Source organism: Manacus vitellinus, unplaced genomic scaffold, assembly GCF_001715985.3.
Source record: "Manacus vitellinus isolate BGI_N305 unplaced genomic scaffold, ASM171598v3 scaffold_60_pilon, whole genome shotgun sequence".
Classification (NCBI taxonomy): domain Eukaryota; kingdom Metazoa; phylum Chordata; class Aves; order Passeriformes; family Pipridae; genus Manacus; species Manacus vitellinus.
Window position 1 is genome coordinate 3329172 of NW_021940687.1, and position 17515 is coordinate 3346686.

At 44.9% G+C, this 17515-nt stretch overlaps 1 protein-coding gene across 3 annotated transcripts in view; it reads right to left on the reverse strand.

Annotated features, from left to right (window-relative positions):
* The window catches only part of DGKD (diacylglycerol kinase delta), a 48091-nt gene extending 41639 nt beyond the window's left edge, over window positions 1-6452 (reverse strand). For 2 of the 3 annotated variants that reach the window (XR_003916223.1, XM_018083120.3), the window contains exons 1-3: window positions 6426-6452; window positions 3319-3429; window positions 2577-2657 (exon numbers count right to left, since the gene is read on the reverse strand). Coding sequence is in view for 1 of the 3 variants with exons in the window: in XM_018083120.3 (XP_017938609.1) it covers window positions 2577-2657; window positions 3319-3429; window positions 6426-6452 (219 nt within the window). In the remaining 2 variants the exon portion in view is untranslated. The remainder of the gene's footprint in view (window positions 1-2576; window positions 2658-3318; window positions 3430-6425) is intronic. The other variant, XR_003916224.1, reaches the window with a different exon arrangement.
* Window positions 6453-17515: the final 11063 nt, after the last annotated feature.

A 17515-nucleotide genomic window follows, 5' to 3' on the forward strand; every position in this document is an offset into this window, starting at 1 on the left:
ACACGCTCCCAGCCCATTCTGTAGTCATCCATCCATTAACTCCAGGTAGCAGTCCAGAAAACTATCCCCACTGCAAACAGGATACACTTACTGAGGAAATCTATGCAGGATCAACTAAGTAAACAACAGTGGAATTCGTTATTATACACTCTTCTTCTTAGAGGAACAGGTCTATGTCTTAAAACTCACTTCTCTCACTCCCCTGCCTGCTGACAGCAAACAAATTACCTGTCAGGCATGTCCTATGCAAAAGGTTTACTGGCAGCTATTTTTCAACTTTATTCCTCTATGTATGCAGCATAACCTTTGCTGGCTCTTGCTCTGGTATTCTTCTCTCCTGATGCTGCCTCCTCATGCTCCTCACTGCCCGGACACCAATTTCTCTTCTGACTGGTCAGCCCTTATTACCTCTTTGTTTTAAATACACATTCTCCTCTAAGTGGTTTATCTGGTGTTTTTGTCTCCCACTTCCTCTGTCAGTACCTTAGGGGTGTCACTCATGCAACCTGACCTGTAGAATCTATACATTAAGCAGTAGAGATGCCTGGAGAGAGGCTGAGTTTCCTCAGAAAGAAACCACTCTTTCATAAATCCCAAACTACCACTTTCCATTGAAGAAAACAGAAAACCAAAAAGAAAACCAGGCCATCTAAAACTCTGCTATACAACACCACGTGCTGCATGCTTTCAGTTTAGGAGAAAAACTCAAATCATGCATCCCACTGATATGAAACAGGGGAAAAAAATGCACCAAAGAATTCTGAATTTTAGAGAGGAACCAAGCCGGGGAAATACAGAGAGGAAACAGAGTGGTCTCAAAGAAAATCAACAGAAAACTGCATGACTGCAAGGCATCCAAAGCACTGACAGGAGTGATGTGGCAGAGCAAACAGCAGCAACACCAGGCCACCTTCTGATCTTCTAAGGATTTTCAGAGCTCACAGTAAACCACAGTCAAGTCCCTCTGTAAGCCATGATACAAAGAGTAAACAGAAATTAAGAGGAAACATGTTTTTCCTGAAGTTTACCCGAGCCCCATGATACAGTGCTCAGCTGGAGCCAGTGCAGACTGTACCTGCTCCTTGAGTTTCATGGTAACCCTGTACTTTTACACACCAGGGAAGGCAGGGACTGGCAGAGCCTGATACCAGAGTCTTGGAAATAACTCTTCACTGTTGGACTTGGATGGGGCAATCTGAGAGAGCAAACACACTACTTTCTTCCATCCCTAAACACAGTGTTCCTGAGGGAGATTAGATCTCTCCCAACTATACCAACAAGCAAAACAGTAACAGTACACTTACCTGAAACATCAGTCTTTATTTATATCTGAGAAAACTGAAGCAAGATCCAAGATAAAATGCTTTATTAACAGGTAAGTAACTTCCCATTCTTGAAAACGTATCCCCTACTGAAATCACTACAGAATCCTCTCTGTGCTCACACGTTGACAACTGATATCAATATTTACTATCAGGCCTCCTACCTGTCCAGTTATGGATGCAGAAAGTATTTTCAAGCTTTGGGAAGTATTGGGGTTTTATCTGGACACAGGGTGGGTGCCATGGCTGCTTTCCACAGGCACTGCAAAGCCAAAAGCTACAGCTACACAACAGATATGGCCTCTGGCAGATGCTTAAAGCAGCAGGTCCCTCCTGCTGCAGCTCAAGGTACACTGCTCAGCCTTGGTCACCACCTACAGGTCACCATCCTGCAGGGTCAGCTTCCTCCCTCCACCTGGACTGCTCCCCTTTCCCCTTCCTCAGAGTAGCACTGCCTCCTTTCTCCACATCCTCCTCCCTCCTGAGCCCTTCAGGGGCTGCATGGAGGTTACTGCTGCTCAATTCCAAAACTCACACCAAGACCTGACACTCAGCCTGCATGGCTGATGTTAATGGCTTTTTTCTGCACACCAGGGACTCCCCTCAAAATGGAGCTTGAAGAACACCTGCACCTCAGAAATATAATAATTTTACCTCCTACTTCCTGAGCCTGGAGAAAATAAAGCAGGGATACCACCACATCTCCAGACTGCAAATACCTGGCACACATTTCACATCTAACAAGTATCCTGAACCAATTCCACAGTTATTTCTGTGCTATTTCTTTCTGTTCCTCCTTTTGCTTTCCCACTATATATAGCACACATATATAAACATACATACAGACACACACAAATAAAGTCAGAGAAAGAAGTTTACATATTTTAATGCCTGAAGGGAAAACTAAATTCCTTTTCCAAGATCTGCAGCATAAACATCAACATTACCCTTAACTCCCCCAGCAGAACAAATTTGTCTGTCCCACCGTGTGAATGGGTTCTGTCAAGCCCTCCCAGCTTACAGGTAAGCAAATCCCTGAATGCTGAGTTTTAGCACAATACACAGTAACCTGAGGTACTTCCCATGAGCACACAGATGAGTTAGCATGTCGTAAAGAAAAACAAGATTATAATTTTTTTTTTATTTTCAGTGAAAGACGCTGTGAAGATTGTTCAGATGCTTTTACAATCTGCAAAAGACATGGGAGTGAGGAAAAGACGAAAGAAGAATGGAAAATAATGCAAAAAGTCCTACCGTGAAGCTGTTGTTGACATTCTTTGTGCTGGATTCTGCCACGCTGGCATCTGTCAGATCCACCTCATCAAAAATAATGGACTGGAAAGAAAAAATTCAAAATCCCAGTGAATTACTGAATCCAGTGTATAAGCAGCAGACTCAAAGGGAGTCTGCCTGGCATGGTCCATCCCAGCCTTCTGTGATCCAAAGTAAACATCCAGCACCAACAACATAATGGACTTGGAAGTCTAGTTCCATACACTGGGGCTCACTCTGGCTTGTCTTTAGTCAGTGAACTCAATTACTTTATTTTTATTAAAGAATTATTTAAAAAAACCAAATAACTGTAGGCTTTGTTCCCATGAAAGGAGACAGTTTTATATCAGCTGACTAACCAGATGCATGGTAGCTCTGATTTGATAAATTTTAGCCTTGCTTGTCTTGCTTGCACTTTCTCTTTTCATTCATATTCTCTCCTTCCTATTGATTCAGAGCCCATTCCCTTCTAAAATGCACCAAGGAGGGAAAACATGGAAAAATCATTATCACAGGTCCTCAATGCTTTACTTCAAAACCGAGGATTTCCAAGTGTGAGGCAAAACACAGGGATCTTCTAGTAGTTACAAAGCCTGCAGACAGGGGCTTAAAGAGCACGTGCTCCTTTCTCTGCTGAGGGCTGCCTTCCCATCTACAACCACCTGCCTCTGAGCCCCACCACTGACTGCCTTCCTTGGACTCCCAGGGATTGGCAGGACCTTACCTTGGCAGTTTTTGCATAGTAGAGTGTTCGTCCTCGCAGCTTAAAATATCGTCTCTTCCAGCGCTGGAAGGAGCTGGTCTGCTTCATCAGCATCCCCTCCTTTATGACAGTCTACAAAACCAGGAGAGCAGAGGGTGAAGCACAGGTTTTACTGACAGGGACCTTTCCCGTTCTCCCAGTGCAGACTCGCAGGGGAATAACCGGAGCTGGAGATCAATAACCCCAGTGCCCTCTGCTGGGAGCGTTTCACAGTCAGTCGGCAGCACTGAGGAAACTTAACAAGACTAAGCCCTCACAAACACACAACCCACACCGCGGTGCGGTTTTACCCTTGTCTCCAGTGCTATCACGATATCAAAAAAGATAAATAACTTGTGACTGAATGAGACTGAATTTCAAAGTCTAACAGTGACTTGAGGAGTGTAACAGTTAAAACTCACTGAGGTCGGATTTCAGTCGCAGGTAATTGTGCCTTTCATTTCACTGGCATCTGATTAGCAGTGCATACACACCGGGATATCTGCCTCTGTTTCCAGTTCTGCCTTGTGAAATTATCAGCATCTACCTGGCACAGGGCTGGCAAGCTGCAAGCCCAGGGGGTGAAGAGTGAAACTAGAGCGGAGAAGGAGCTGCATCCAAGCTCAGCATTTGGTGTTCCTCAGAGAGTCTTGGCCCTGCATCAGCACTCTGGCTGGCTGCCATTTCCCAGGGCTGCAGTGCCAAAGCTGTCTACGCACGCTGCCTTTTTTTTCTTTAACTGCTTTAGAACTAGGCTGACATACCAGCACACACAGGCCCAGATGCTCGCTCACATACTATGCATACATGGGGGTATGGATTGAATCCACATGCGCTTCACTCTGCTTTGTCAAATCCATTTGATTCCTTTGCTGAGGACAGGTTTTGAATACCAACAGCTACACGAAAATAATCTCAAAAACTAAAGCTCAGAAAGACAAGAGGCAGAAAAGTCTCAGTGTCCAGCCCCAAATTCCTGATTGAAAGTACTGCCTAGGAGCAGCAAACAGTGCTATGTCAGGCCTCAGTACCACCAGAAACCTACTTCTCTCCCCAAGAAACAGTCCCAGGAACCTACTTCTTGCCGAACGTGATAAACACACAGTTAAAACACAGGAAACAAATGGTCTGACAATCTTGTAAGACAGGTTATTCTGTATCTTGGTGCCAGGAAAATGACACAGCTTTAACATACCAGAGGTCTCAGTGAAACTCAGGTTTGTAAGTCAGGTCACTGATGAGTATCAATTAATTCACAAACAGCACCAAATGGACACTGTCGGGCTACTACAGTAGGGCACAAAATAAACTACTACAGGGCACAAAATAAATGCTCTTACTGATCCACGGGGTTTAGTTCATTTTAGAAATCCTTTCCAGGGCATTAAACTCGCTTTTAAAATGCTATATGTATTTCTAATGTGGGTCTTTCCTCTTTGAAACAGCTGCGGATTTTAATACTTTCCACATACACTGGCCCTTGCCAAGCTCAAAGTTTCCTCAACAAGCACTTGGAAAAAATGCTGACAATAAGGAGAAACATCCATCTACCAATCCATGCTTCTTGCCAGACAGAGCCATCCTCAGACTGGCCTGGGAGATCACACGGTCTGGACCCCCACGGTGAAGCCTCTACTCCCAAATCAGAAGGGAAGGAGTGGGCTCCACATACCCACAGATCCCAAAGAGAGCTGTCGGAGACAAAAGCCACTCTAGTCTTCCTCCACTGTGCTGAGAAAGAGAAAAGGGAGAGAGTTCCCCTATCTCCTAGAATAACCTCACCTATCTTGGATCCTGGGACCTGGCCAATTCCAAGGTGAGCACAGCTCAAGCCTCCCCATCTCCCAGTGTTCTGTAATACTGGCAGAAATACCTGCCAGTGCTCAGGCAAACAGCAGCTCAGTGTGCCTGCTTCCCCCGGGACTCTCAGAGTACCAGGGCACTGCCTGCAGAGTGGAAACAGAAAATGAAAACGCACCATCCCGGACTAAGCTCGTACCAGCAAACAGCCAGCCCCACATCAGCTCTGGAGCAGCCACTGAAAGGCATCTTGGCACTCATTTTCCACCACCTGCCACAGCAGGGACACAGCAGTAGGAATACTCTTTAAGAAGCCATAAGGCATCTATCTGGGAGTGGCTTTAGGGTCCGGAAGTTAAACACACTATAGCGATACCCAGAGACAAGATGTTAAACCACCTCAGAGCTGGTGTGATGTAAAGAATCTGAAATTCAGCCATGATCTTAATCTGAAGCCTCAGCGTAAGAGAAAATGGAGTGCAAAGACTGACCCAACAGCATCCCTTGCTGAAATGGTCCCAAAGGCAAGGCCAGAGCTGAAGGCATTCACCTGGAACCGGGAAAGTGCATTCATGCTCCTACTCTGCAACGGTCTTTTTATGAGTTATAAAGCAATTTTCACTCTCCGTGTCTCCATCCTCCAGGTGTCAAATGGAACAAACGGTACCGCCCAATTCTGTGGAGACCCACTAAAATATATACATATAAATGTCTCTCTGATGAGTTACTTTAACCTCCAGCACCTGAGTATAAAAGAGAAATGTAAAGCAACAGCATCCAAATTACCATGCTAAAGAAATCACACATTTCTGCAGTTCACCTTTTACAGGGAAGAAAATGGGAAAGTGGAAGGAGATTTTCCAGATTAAAACAGAAACATGGAGTGATCTTCTGGATTCCTTGGGAAAAAAATACATATAATTAAAAAATGAGACAGAGAAAGTAGATTCTGAACTCTGCAAAGCCCTGAACCAAAGTCAGAGAGGAACTAAAAATCCTGGGGAAGACTCCTGGGATGCAAAGTCTGAAGATATCAAGTCAGCCAGGAGACTGATGAGAAAAAAACCAACTTGCAGGCGGAGATTTCAGAGCTCTGCTGCAATGGTTATTTACAGCTCTGGTTAGATGGGGTCAGCCAGACCCCACACTCCCCAGGCTCAGGCAGTGGCCCTGTGGCCGCTCACACTCCTGCCCAGCCCACCAGCAGCCACCGGGTCTCTGCTTCCCCTCAGCTCCCACCACTCCCGCTCGGCTCCGAGGGCTCCCTCACCTCGGCTGGGCTCACTCACCTCTGCACAAGACCTGCATTCCTCCATTCCTCTTTTAAACCCTCTTTTTTTTTTTTTTTTTTTTTTTTTTTGTTTTACCAAAAGGCAACAATCCCGGGGGTCACGTTGCTCCGCCCTAAGCAGCATTTATGTCATTGCCAGGCTCTATGTATAGAAAACCTCAGTTCCCCAGCTCAGACATGAAAGGCCAGAGCAGCAGCGCTGCAGCGCTCAGAGCAAACACGGCTCTGGTTCAGCGCTGCCCATCCCTGCACGAGAGCAGCGCGGCTATTTATAGGCACTCACTCCGCGCACGGCTCGGGGGGTTTGGGCGGAAAGGGCCACAGATAAGATCAAGATGAGTTTATAAAATGATGCAGGCACTGCTGCCTTTCTCCTCCTCTCTTCTGATTTTACAGCCAAAGGACTTGCTACTTGCAGAGGAATGCAGCAGGAGAAAATGAACCGGGGAAAGGACCTGACTGCAAAGTGACACCAAATGAAAGATCGGGGGGAGATGAACAGTTACTTTTGCTCACCAGCCTCTATGCAGCTTTTTAATTGAGGACCTACTCTGATCAGATTATTGGGCATGTACTTCATCAAGATAAGAGTGAAATTTCTTCTCCCATAAGGAAAAGAGAGAGTTAAATCTATTTTTAGTGTCATATATTGGATCCCACAGGAAAACTTACTGCCCTGAAACATTATGAGGTTTGATTATATGCATCCTATCCAGGATAAATACTAAAATTGTTTGCAATGGAACTATTCAGACTGCTTTCTATCCAGCTGAGTCCCTCTCCAGTGGTGTCCTGTGGCATGGCATTCCATGGGCAGACAACACTGTGAAAAAATGAATTCTCTTCTTGGATCAAGCCTAAAATGATGTGCTACTGGTTTCAACAGTGACCCCCTTCTATCATATTACAAATCAGTGCAAAAAACCCCTGACAATTTAAAGCAACACTGCACGTAGCAGAGAGTCTTATGAAGTCTGCAAAGAACAGGATTAGACAGCTGAAAGGCAGGGCCTAGGAAGTTTCTAGCATTTTACTATTTATCTTTGGCCTTGAAGAAAAGCAACTTCCTGCAGAAAAAAATTCAGTTCATGGCAAGCAATACACAACCCTCCCCCCAACTCGTGCTCTTTTAAAAACTGACATTTAGGAAGAGAAATAATATGTTCTCAGATTTCTCCTGTCAAAATGGGTGCAGGGTTCAGGTCTAATCCTGAACGGACGAAAGAAAAGTTTTGTCAACAGGAATGGTTTCAAACATCTCAGAGGACTTAAACTAAGGACTTAAGAGAGCCTTGTGCTTCACTGCTTCCCCTTCCCACAGTACCACCTCATAAGAACAAGAAGCCAAAAGATTAACAAGAGCCATTCACAAAACCAGCAAGACACAGCTGTGTTTTTTGTGGCACTGCTCATCTGAGGTGTCTCTGCACCCAGTAACCCATGTCAGGAGGTCAGAGACAGCCTACACAGATTAAATGCTTTCCACACTGATAACACGAGTGGTTCTACTAAAAGTCAGGAACAACCACGACAGATTTCAGCTGCTTTCAGATTACATCCCTTGTTCTCCTGCAGGCAGTGCTGCTCACTATGGGAAACACAGGAGCAGACAATCCTTTCCTGAAGCTTAAGCCTACTGCCCCATTTGGAAGTAAGGCTCTTGATAAAACTGATCTCCAAATCTGGACAACAAGGCCCTATCAGCCCGACTGAGGGTGACTGTCAGGCCTGCCTACCTGTCAGGCTGGCAAGTGTCCCTTGGCACAGAGAGGTCCAAACTGTGTTCCATACAGACACAGGAAGAACAGTGCACCCTATTTTACTGCTGAGGTCATGACATATTCTTAGGGGCAGTTATTCAGTGAGCATATCTAAAACAAAAATTTTGCTCCACTGGTATTTCTTTCCAATGCAGAAAAAGAACTATCGAAACAGCAACTAAAGAATCCCAAACCTGGAGTCCTCAGCATCTGGATTTCTCTGTTTTCCATGTGTCTTCAGAATGTGAAAACTTCAGGGCACACACTGGTTTTATTTGTATGCATCATAAAACACTGAGCAGGGCACTGATGCCAAACAACAAGTAACTAAGAAAGCACCAAATGCACAGAGGAGAAAACAAAACACAAAAGCACATGTGGAACTGACGGGCTATCTTCCTATGTGCTTCCTAGGGAATTTTACAGACAGCTGATCCCCACCACCAAACTATCTCATCTAGTCACTGATTTTGGGTAAACTGTGGCAAAAAAAATGGGAGTAGATCTGTGGTTGCTTAAACGTGGTCAGACAGCCCTGCCACGCTAGGGCAGGTACATATCTGGAGTGCTGTGCCTTGTTTTGGGTAAAACAGTTTTAGTACCTGGTTTCATAAAAGCTCTTTGTGGTCATAAACACGGAACTAATAAATATTTAGAAATCAACCGAAACACAGTAAATCCAACAAAGAAACTACAGGAATAAATCTAACAAACCCCACAGAATAAGACATGAAAGGTCAAGAGGGTAGGGGTTAACAAGCTAATCCGAGAGCAACATCCTTCCACCAGACAGTGGTCACACCCTGGAAATTAACTCCAGGAAGCTTGGAAGGGGGAAATCTGGATAAGTACAGCAATTCTAAGTATGGGACACACAGAGCTATACAGATCTATAGAGGAGCACAAGGGACTTACAGGTTGTGTAGTCCTATTTGGAAATTCTACATTAAATGCACTTGGTTCTTGAAAAAAATGAAAATGGGATTAAGATTTCTTTCACTGGTATCCAAAGGACAAGACAATATGTGAACTCACTGCAACAAAAGGACTCCAGAAGAGGGAGAAAGAAAAGAAAATCAGAGGTCAGCTGCAGGCATCAAATGTCAAAATAGAAGCTGGGGCAGTGAGCCAGTGATCCAGTACCAGCAGCTGAGCACTGGCTGAGGAAGGGGGCACTGGCCAGGCCCTCAGTGTACACTGCTTCACTCCATTTTGGTTTAGTAACCTGTGCCTTATAAACTGGGAAGCACCCACGAGAGGTTACAGCACAGACCTCTATACAACCACATGGGAAAGCCTGCAAAAACTCCCCTACCAACCATCCTCCCAATGCTCCTCTTTGTAAGCTCCATCTCTGCTGAGTGAGCTGCACTCCACACAGTGAGTGTGACAGCTCTCCTCCAGCCTCCCTGCCACTCCTGAGCCCAGCAGAGTCCACAGCAGAGAGCAGTGACTGGGCCACACAGAGCTGGAAGGGTACTGAAACAGGAAATGCAAGCTCATTCTCCAGATCAGCAGTGAAAAACAGGAGTTTGTATCAAATGAATACTGAAAAGGCATGAATTTGCCTTGGCACAGACAAATGCTCAAATACTTCATTCTTCATTAGTTCATGCTGCAGCCAGTAAACAAAGAACAGGTCTTTGAACCAGCTCCTTTTCAATACCATGTTCAGCTGCTACTATTCTGAATGACTCTTCTGAAAGGGACGCACAGTCACAGACCCAAAGTGAACAAATTCCCAAAGGAAAACAAATTTGAAAGCACATACAAAGGTATATGGGAAAGGAAACACAAAATACAGCCTATCATCACACAGCTCTCTAGCAAAATGAGCTCAGTCAGAGAGCTCCAAGCAAAGTACTTTAAAACAGATAAATACCCTGGTCAGCTACTTAGGAGAGAGAATGAAAAACACACCAGTACAGGGATTCAGGATGAGTTAGCAACAGGACAACTCCTGGCACACTAACTGCTTAAGCCCTCAGTGTGCTTTCCATAGGCTCTAGGCATCCTTCCCAAACACATTTATCTCAAGAGGGGAACTGAGCACAAAGTTTCAGTCAAACCATAGTAAAGCTGGAAGATAAAGGCTCAAACTCATCCACAGAGATAACCAAAGGGAAAAAGGCAACAGTTTAAAAGCTACTTGAAAACTTTGGAATGGAATAAAATGTTAAAGGGTATTAATTAAATGTGAACTTCATACATTTAAGAACAAACATGACAAATTTGACAGTTATTTTTTCTACCATCTAAAATTACACGTGCACAACTACATCCCTTCCTTGGGCATTTTCCCCCAAACACAAAAAATGTCAAAACACATTACCTGCTGTGAAACCTTCATCTCCAAGAGGTGCCTGTCCCCAGGCTACTCACCAGCACCACAGAACCCCCCTCTGAACTCAGAAGCACGTGGCTCTGCTGCTGAGACGCAGCAATAAAACCTCATCTGGAATCACAGCTTGTCCATAGAACCCTCTAATGCTGCAGCCAGCACCACCAGAGCTTAAATCACACTCTTATTCATTCAGAGACATGTTATTACCAAAACACACCACAGTCAACCCATTTTCTTCAGCAGCAGGCAGAAGGAGCTGGGCACTCACCATAGCGGGTTGTCAGGGCCATCTGATATGAGAGTGTCAGGCTGGGGAGGCACAGGAACAGCCAATGTGAGGGAAAGCACAGCCAGAATACAGCTGTGGATCTCATCCTCACAATCATAACCACCCCATCCTTCCCACACCACCACACGTCACGGAGATCTTGGCCAAGTAGGAAGGAAAAGTCAGCAGCAAGTACTGGTAGGAGAACTTCAGCACATGGGAAAGCGAAAGTTACACCTTGAGGAAGAAAACTGAATCCTTTGCCCTTGTATTGAGGAGGCTGAGAGAAAGACAGCTTCCTCCCACTGTGTCTGGATTCCCAGCAACTCTGCTACTGAATTCTGCAAAGAGCCTTATTTGGTAGTGACTGGCAGAGGCAGGGCCAAATCCTCATCCTTTTACTCCAACTGGTATTACACTGGGGCCAGAGAAGAAAGTGGCTTTTGGTCTTTGGCCATTTAATTAATACTTAGGTATCTTAGAACTTATTTTTATCTCATCTGTAACAACTGTCGCTATCAGATTTTCCATATTTATGTATTAAACAACCTATGCTTTTAAGTTTTTTTTTCCTCATCTCTTTAACATAGTTTTTAAAGGATACTCCAAAGCTTTTAATTTGTTTTTCCACTTTCCCTGTTTTAATGTCCTGCAAATACCTTTGACCATGCCAAGACATCTTAACCAGCACCAGCAACAACAAGAAAGATGAGCACAGCCCTGGGAACACCGTTTTGTTAACTTTCAGCTGAACAGAAGGGGCCAGAATCCTGATTTCTAATAAAATCTCAGTGACAGACCTACACATTCTCAAAAGAGTGCTCTGCCCTGCTTCAGCCCAGAGCAGTCTGAAGAGCACGCAGCTAATTACATATTAATCAATTATCTGACTTGGAAGTGGTCACACTGAAGCAATAACAACTTAGTGGGGGAAAAAGCAGGGAACAAATGGTTTCATTGGAGAGTTAATAAAAAATTCCTTCAAATAATGGTTTGTACATTTGAAACCTTGAAAAAAACCCACATTCCAAGAGGAAGGTGCTTTTCACTTGGGACAGTATTTTGCCATGAAATTTCCAATGCTGCTGTGCCAATATTTAGGGCAAACCTTAAGCTTTCCAGGAAGTAGAGAATACAAACCCCTCTCTGTCTCACTTCTGCTTCCTCTGACATATGCAGGTATATCAGCTATTTTAGAAAAAATCACACTGGATTTGTAATTAAAGAAGGTAAAGTTATGTAATGTCTTCTATGGTACACTGGATTTTCTAATCAGGTAATCTGGAAATACACACTTCACAGTCTGCATTTATAATGCAGTACTCCTCCAAAGTAAAATAACAATGATATTTTGTAGCAACAGGGTTTGGATGGGGGGGAAATACTCTAAATATATGACTTAATTTTATTAAAAAAAAAAAGAAAACATTTAATACCTATTTTATTTTGTCTGTAATTTTATTTGAGAGAATAATTAGCAGCCTGGCAATGTACTTTTTAGCAATGTGGTTTAAGTAAATCCATGCTCTCAAAACATGCAAAAGTTTAATGTTAGCTCTTTAGTTCCTGGAACCTGATCTATAGTTAGAAGGAATGAGAAAGGCTACAAGTGCGTGTGGTTTTGTGCTTTGTTTTGTTGTGTGGTGGGGTTTTTTTAGTTTGGGTTGGTTTTTTTTAAGAAGGAAGTAACAGCTGTTGCTTTCATACAGAATCCAAAACTCTCCAGCAGCGAGGCAAACTTGCAGTACACCAGTGGAAACACAGTGCTGGGAAGCTTCCCAATTTTGTCAGAGCAGATGAGCCTGAAGAGCAGAGCAAACTGAATGGAGACTGAGTCAAGGGGCAGAAACATTCGTTCAGCCTACCACCCCACATCTGTCCTCAGTGCTCAGAGAACAAACTGGGCTGCTCATGCTGCTAATCCAAGAAAATTAATGTCCTCAAAACCTGTACCCGAGATGTTCAGTCTCTGTTCAATCACAAAAACCTGTCTTTTGCAACAATTCCCTCTCTTTAAGTGAAAAGTTCACAGTTTCTACCTGGATTAAAGCATGAGCCACCACCATGTATTACACATGAAGTTCCTAAAGTGTCCTCTTTCAGATACTCTTAGAAGGCAGTAAACCAAAACCAGATAGACATTTTAATATGTTTTAGTGGAAGATGCCACAGACAGAATATGAATTAAGCCCTAAATTCCTGAAAATTCCTTCCTCATCTGTTTTATAATGTCTCTTTACTGAAATACTTTGCTTCTTATCATAATACTTCTTTCAATACTTGTATTTCAAACTAATAAACTTCTCCAATTTCCTCAGTCTAATCTCATCTCAGAAAACCTTTAAACATTTGCCCTCCAGAAATAAAAATAACACTTCTTTACCTACAGAACAGACATTTTATCTAATAGGCAGTGCAAGAAGAAACAAAATGAGCTTTCTTCAGCTGCCCACGCTGCCCACCATGTGTTTGAGGGCTCAGTCTACTCTGGAAAGTTGCACAAAATCGAGGAGAAACGTTTTGCTTCCTCTCAATGTTTTTTTTTTTGCCTTTATGTTGCAGGGTGGCTCTGAGACTTCGAAGCTGCTGATCAGAGAGGGAATCACAACTTCCCACAGCACAAAAGGCATCATCTGTACCTGGTACACAGCACAGAGATCAGAAACGTGCTATTTCAGATACTGAACAGTCTGTCCACCACAGCACAATGCTCAGTACCAGTTAATTTATCCTGCTTTTCATAGTATGAATTAACTTGACATATCTCTGCTACTGGAGCTAGACAGCTTCCAATATCCCAGACAGTTTGGATAGCTGCTCACTCTGTTTGCAACTCTGATGAAATATATACTGCAAACTTGTCTTTAAAAGTTCAAGGCAACGATAAATGGTTATAAAAATGAAAATATAAGAGAGAAATAGCTTGTGAAAGTAAACAGAACTTAGACCGAACTAGTCTAAACAAGAAGTCCCCCTGATGCCACCCAAGGACGCTGCTGAAATCCAGTCTGGTAAACAAACTGAGAGCTCAGCACTCCCCCAGAAGTGATGAATGAAACGGGAAGGTGGCCTGTCCACCCACCCTCCTGCTCCCCGAGGGTTGTGATGTGACACTGGCAATGAAAGGTCGGGTCCAAAGGAAGCAGCACCTTTCACTGTCAGAGCTCGTACAAGGTGCTGTGCTCCTCCATTTCACACCCTCAGCTCCCGGGACAGCTCTGGATGTTCCTGTGCCTTCCTCCATGCCAAGTGACAATGAGATGACATTACCACTCCAGCTGGTTCCAGCTGAGGCCTCAGCTCTGCTCAGGAGGTGGGAGAAAGATCCTGCTGTTGCCTCTCCTCACACACATCTTCCCTCTCTTAGTTTATTTAATCTCCTTCCTAATTCCCATCCATTCAGAGACACTGCACCTCAGCCCACCAACAGTTCCTGCAGCTGCACCAACAGAGAGGGGCTAAAAGCAGCACCTGAAGGTGGATGCTGGTACAAGCCTGACAGGTCTAAAAATGACAGATCAAACACGTTACACAGCCTCTGCTTCTCTGCCAACTGAGACAAGGGCAGCCACACCACCTGCTATACCTGATCCTATGAGGTTTTCTTCTTTACCCAGAATAATAATCATTAAAAGACTGCTAAACGTGCTTCCCTTATACCTTATACCTTCCTCTCTGCCTCAAAAATTCTTTCTAGTCAAAAGCAAACAAGCATACTCAGCCTTCCACTCCTCCTTCTGCCCTCTGCCTCACAAGGGAGATGTTAGCTGTGATTTGCCTTCAGACCCTGCACACCAAGCTCTCAGTCCCAAAACATCCAAACAATTTCATCTGCCCCACCACTACCACACCAGCCTACTTCAGCCAAACACAGATGAGCAACCTGTGGGCTCAGAAGCAAGTTCAATGACATTTTATGGTCTTGCAGGCAAGCAGCTTTATTTTAAAGCATTTCTTAGGAAAACAGATGGCAGGACCAGCGGAAGGAAAACATACCTTCAAAGTGTTTGCAACTGTGACAAACAAGTAAATTCTGAGGAATTCCATGGCCAGAGCAGACTTTGCACTCAAGCTGTGATAACAGTAAGCTTCCATGGCGATTTAGCTGTACTTACAGGCATAATCCTAAGCTAACTGCAGCAAAAGATGTGGTCAGAAGAGATTTATATCCTCAGGCCGCAGTAAAAGTCTGCCTGCATCTCTCACTGTCACTGAGAGACCTGTCCAACAGCTTCTACAGCTTACAGTAGTCTGCACTCTGTCATTCATCAAACAAATTCAGAATTAGGTCTGCCTTTACACAGGAAGTAAGCTCCTCAAAGTCTCATCAAAACTATGATTACTCACAAAGTTGTCTTTGCTCCTTGCCCCGAAGGCAAGGAAAATGCATACATGCAGCAGCACGTAGAAAGGACAACGGCGAAACAAAAAGACATCAACAAGCAACAGAACAAATCAATCCTTGATACCATAATACCTGGACTTACTTGGAAAATCTGACACTGTTTAGTCAAAGGTTTTCTGCAGATTAGCACACAGCAGGCTTAATAGCTGTAGACAATATCTGTTTATAATCCTTGTTGTCACCATGTTTATGTTTGCATGCACAAGTGGCTGTGTATGCAAACAGCTTTTTCCAGCCATGCTGATGCAGGAAGTGATGTAAAACAGGGAAAATTATTAAGTAGGGACAGGGAGACGTGTTCTGCTGTATTCAAACAAAAATACAATCCAGTGCACCTTTCATCTTAGCATCTCTAACACCCTGTTGGAAGCAAGAGTTCTCACTCTACTGAGAAAGTCTTTGTGTCTCATCACAAATACCACCATGTAGACAGACTAGAGCATCCTTCCTCCCTTTCCACGAGACCCCTGCCACAAGGGGTGTTAAGAATCACCAGGTTCATCTGATCTCCAGCAAGACAAATTCTTAATATCCGGCACTCTGCACGCAGGAAAAGATGTCAAAAGTCTTATCTTTTTTCTCAGCAGAAGAACAGACTGGCTCAGGTCACCTGGTGCTACAGTACAGCTGAAATCTGCTTGATACAGAACATCAACCAGTTTAGAGGGCTCCAGGGTTTCCCAGGGTGGCCAAAAGAACAATCTCACAGCCCAGACCTGCAGTGCCTCGCCCCAAGAAGGCAGTGGCAGTGCCAGCAGCACGCTGCAGACAGGGCAGCAGCCCTGCCGTGTCCCCACCTACGGCCACGCTTTGCCGGGGGGGCTGCAGAACCAGGACCCGCGTGGCAAAACAACAACGAGCAGTAAAACGATGACAGGCTCTGTGTCTGAAAGCAGGGCAAACCAGCCAGCAGGAAAAAGATCCCTCTGAATACTGCTTCAGATACTGCATCATGCAGACACATTTACTCTCCTTTGCCTCGAATACCAGAGAAGCAACACTGAGCTGCAGCACCGGCGCCGAGCGAGCCTTTGCATCCCCACGGCTGCACCGCGCCTGCCCACGCTGCAGAGACAGGGTGATCTCAGGGCACGTGATGGCACAGTAACTAACCTTGCATTTCTAAGCAGAAACACATCGCATAACAGTCCAAGAGTTACACAGGAGCTTAATGGCTACAAAGAAAAAATCATGCTGCTATAATAAAAATAGTACAGAAAAGGGAAACTCCCTATGGGTGGTTCCCAACCTAAGGCTGAAGGAAATCTTTGCATCTTCTCTTACAGTAACAATACAGAGGAACTACAGCTGTGGTTGTAGTTGCAGAATGCTGGTACTGCCCCTAAAAATGGTGTTATCGTTCCAGAACAAGAAACAGAGGGGTAAAATATGACTGGGCCAAAGGAATCCCGGTGGAAAGGACTGTTACCTTACCCGGAAGGCAAAGCAGGACAGAAAAAGCTGGGAACAAAGACTAACCAGCTCTAAGATCCCTGTTTGACCAGACAGAAAGCTAAGCATCACTACATGGCTACAGAAAGGTAAAAGCACAGTATAAGATGCGGAAAATTGGACTGCAAACACAAAAAGGATGGGAAGATGTTGAGGGAAGAACGCACTGATTGTAGGGAATAACAGCAAGGGCTGCACCTTCCAGAGCAGAGCTCTGACTATGAGCCAGTGACTAATGCCAAGTCCAACGGGACCACAGGAGTGGGGTGTTGGAAAGTGATAATGGCACAATGTGATGGGAAGCCATGGCTTGGATGTGCAGGGGTTCTCAGGAAGGTGAGGAGGGAGCCCCTGGCAACTGGGACACGGGGAGAAAAGGGGAGATGCAGCCTCATGGTGTGGGAAGAGACAGGATGTCGTTAAGAGTTCATACCATGGTGCAGCACTAGGGAGCCCAAATCTGAATATTACAGGAGAAGAGAGTAAGGAAGGAAAGAGGTAAGGCAGCGTCCTGCTGAGCCTGGGCACACTGATCACTGTCGGAATAGAAAAGCTCCCGGGCAGGTCTGAACCTGGGCACTGGGAAGAGCGTGGCCTAAGCTGGGCTACTGGGCAGGGGAACTGGGGAGGCTCAGAGAGGCACTTTGGGGATGGCAACCAGCCAGGTGGTCAGGGGCAATTGCAGGAGCCTCTGAGGGCAGTCGGGGGGGCACTGGCAGATGCTGAAGGGCATTTAGGGGGCAGCTGTTAACGAGTACTTGAGAAAGAGTTCGTTATGAGGATCCCTACGAGGCATTTTGGGGTCCGCAAGTCCATGGAAAGTGTGGGGGCTGTTTTCAGGGGGTCTCTGAGGTGTGGG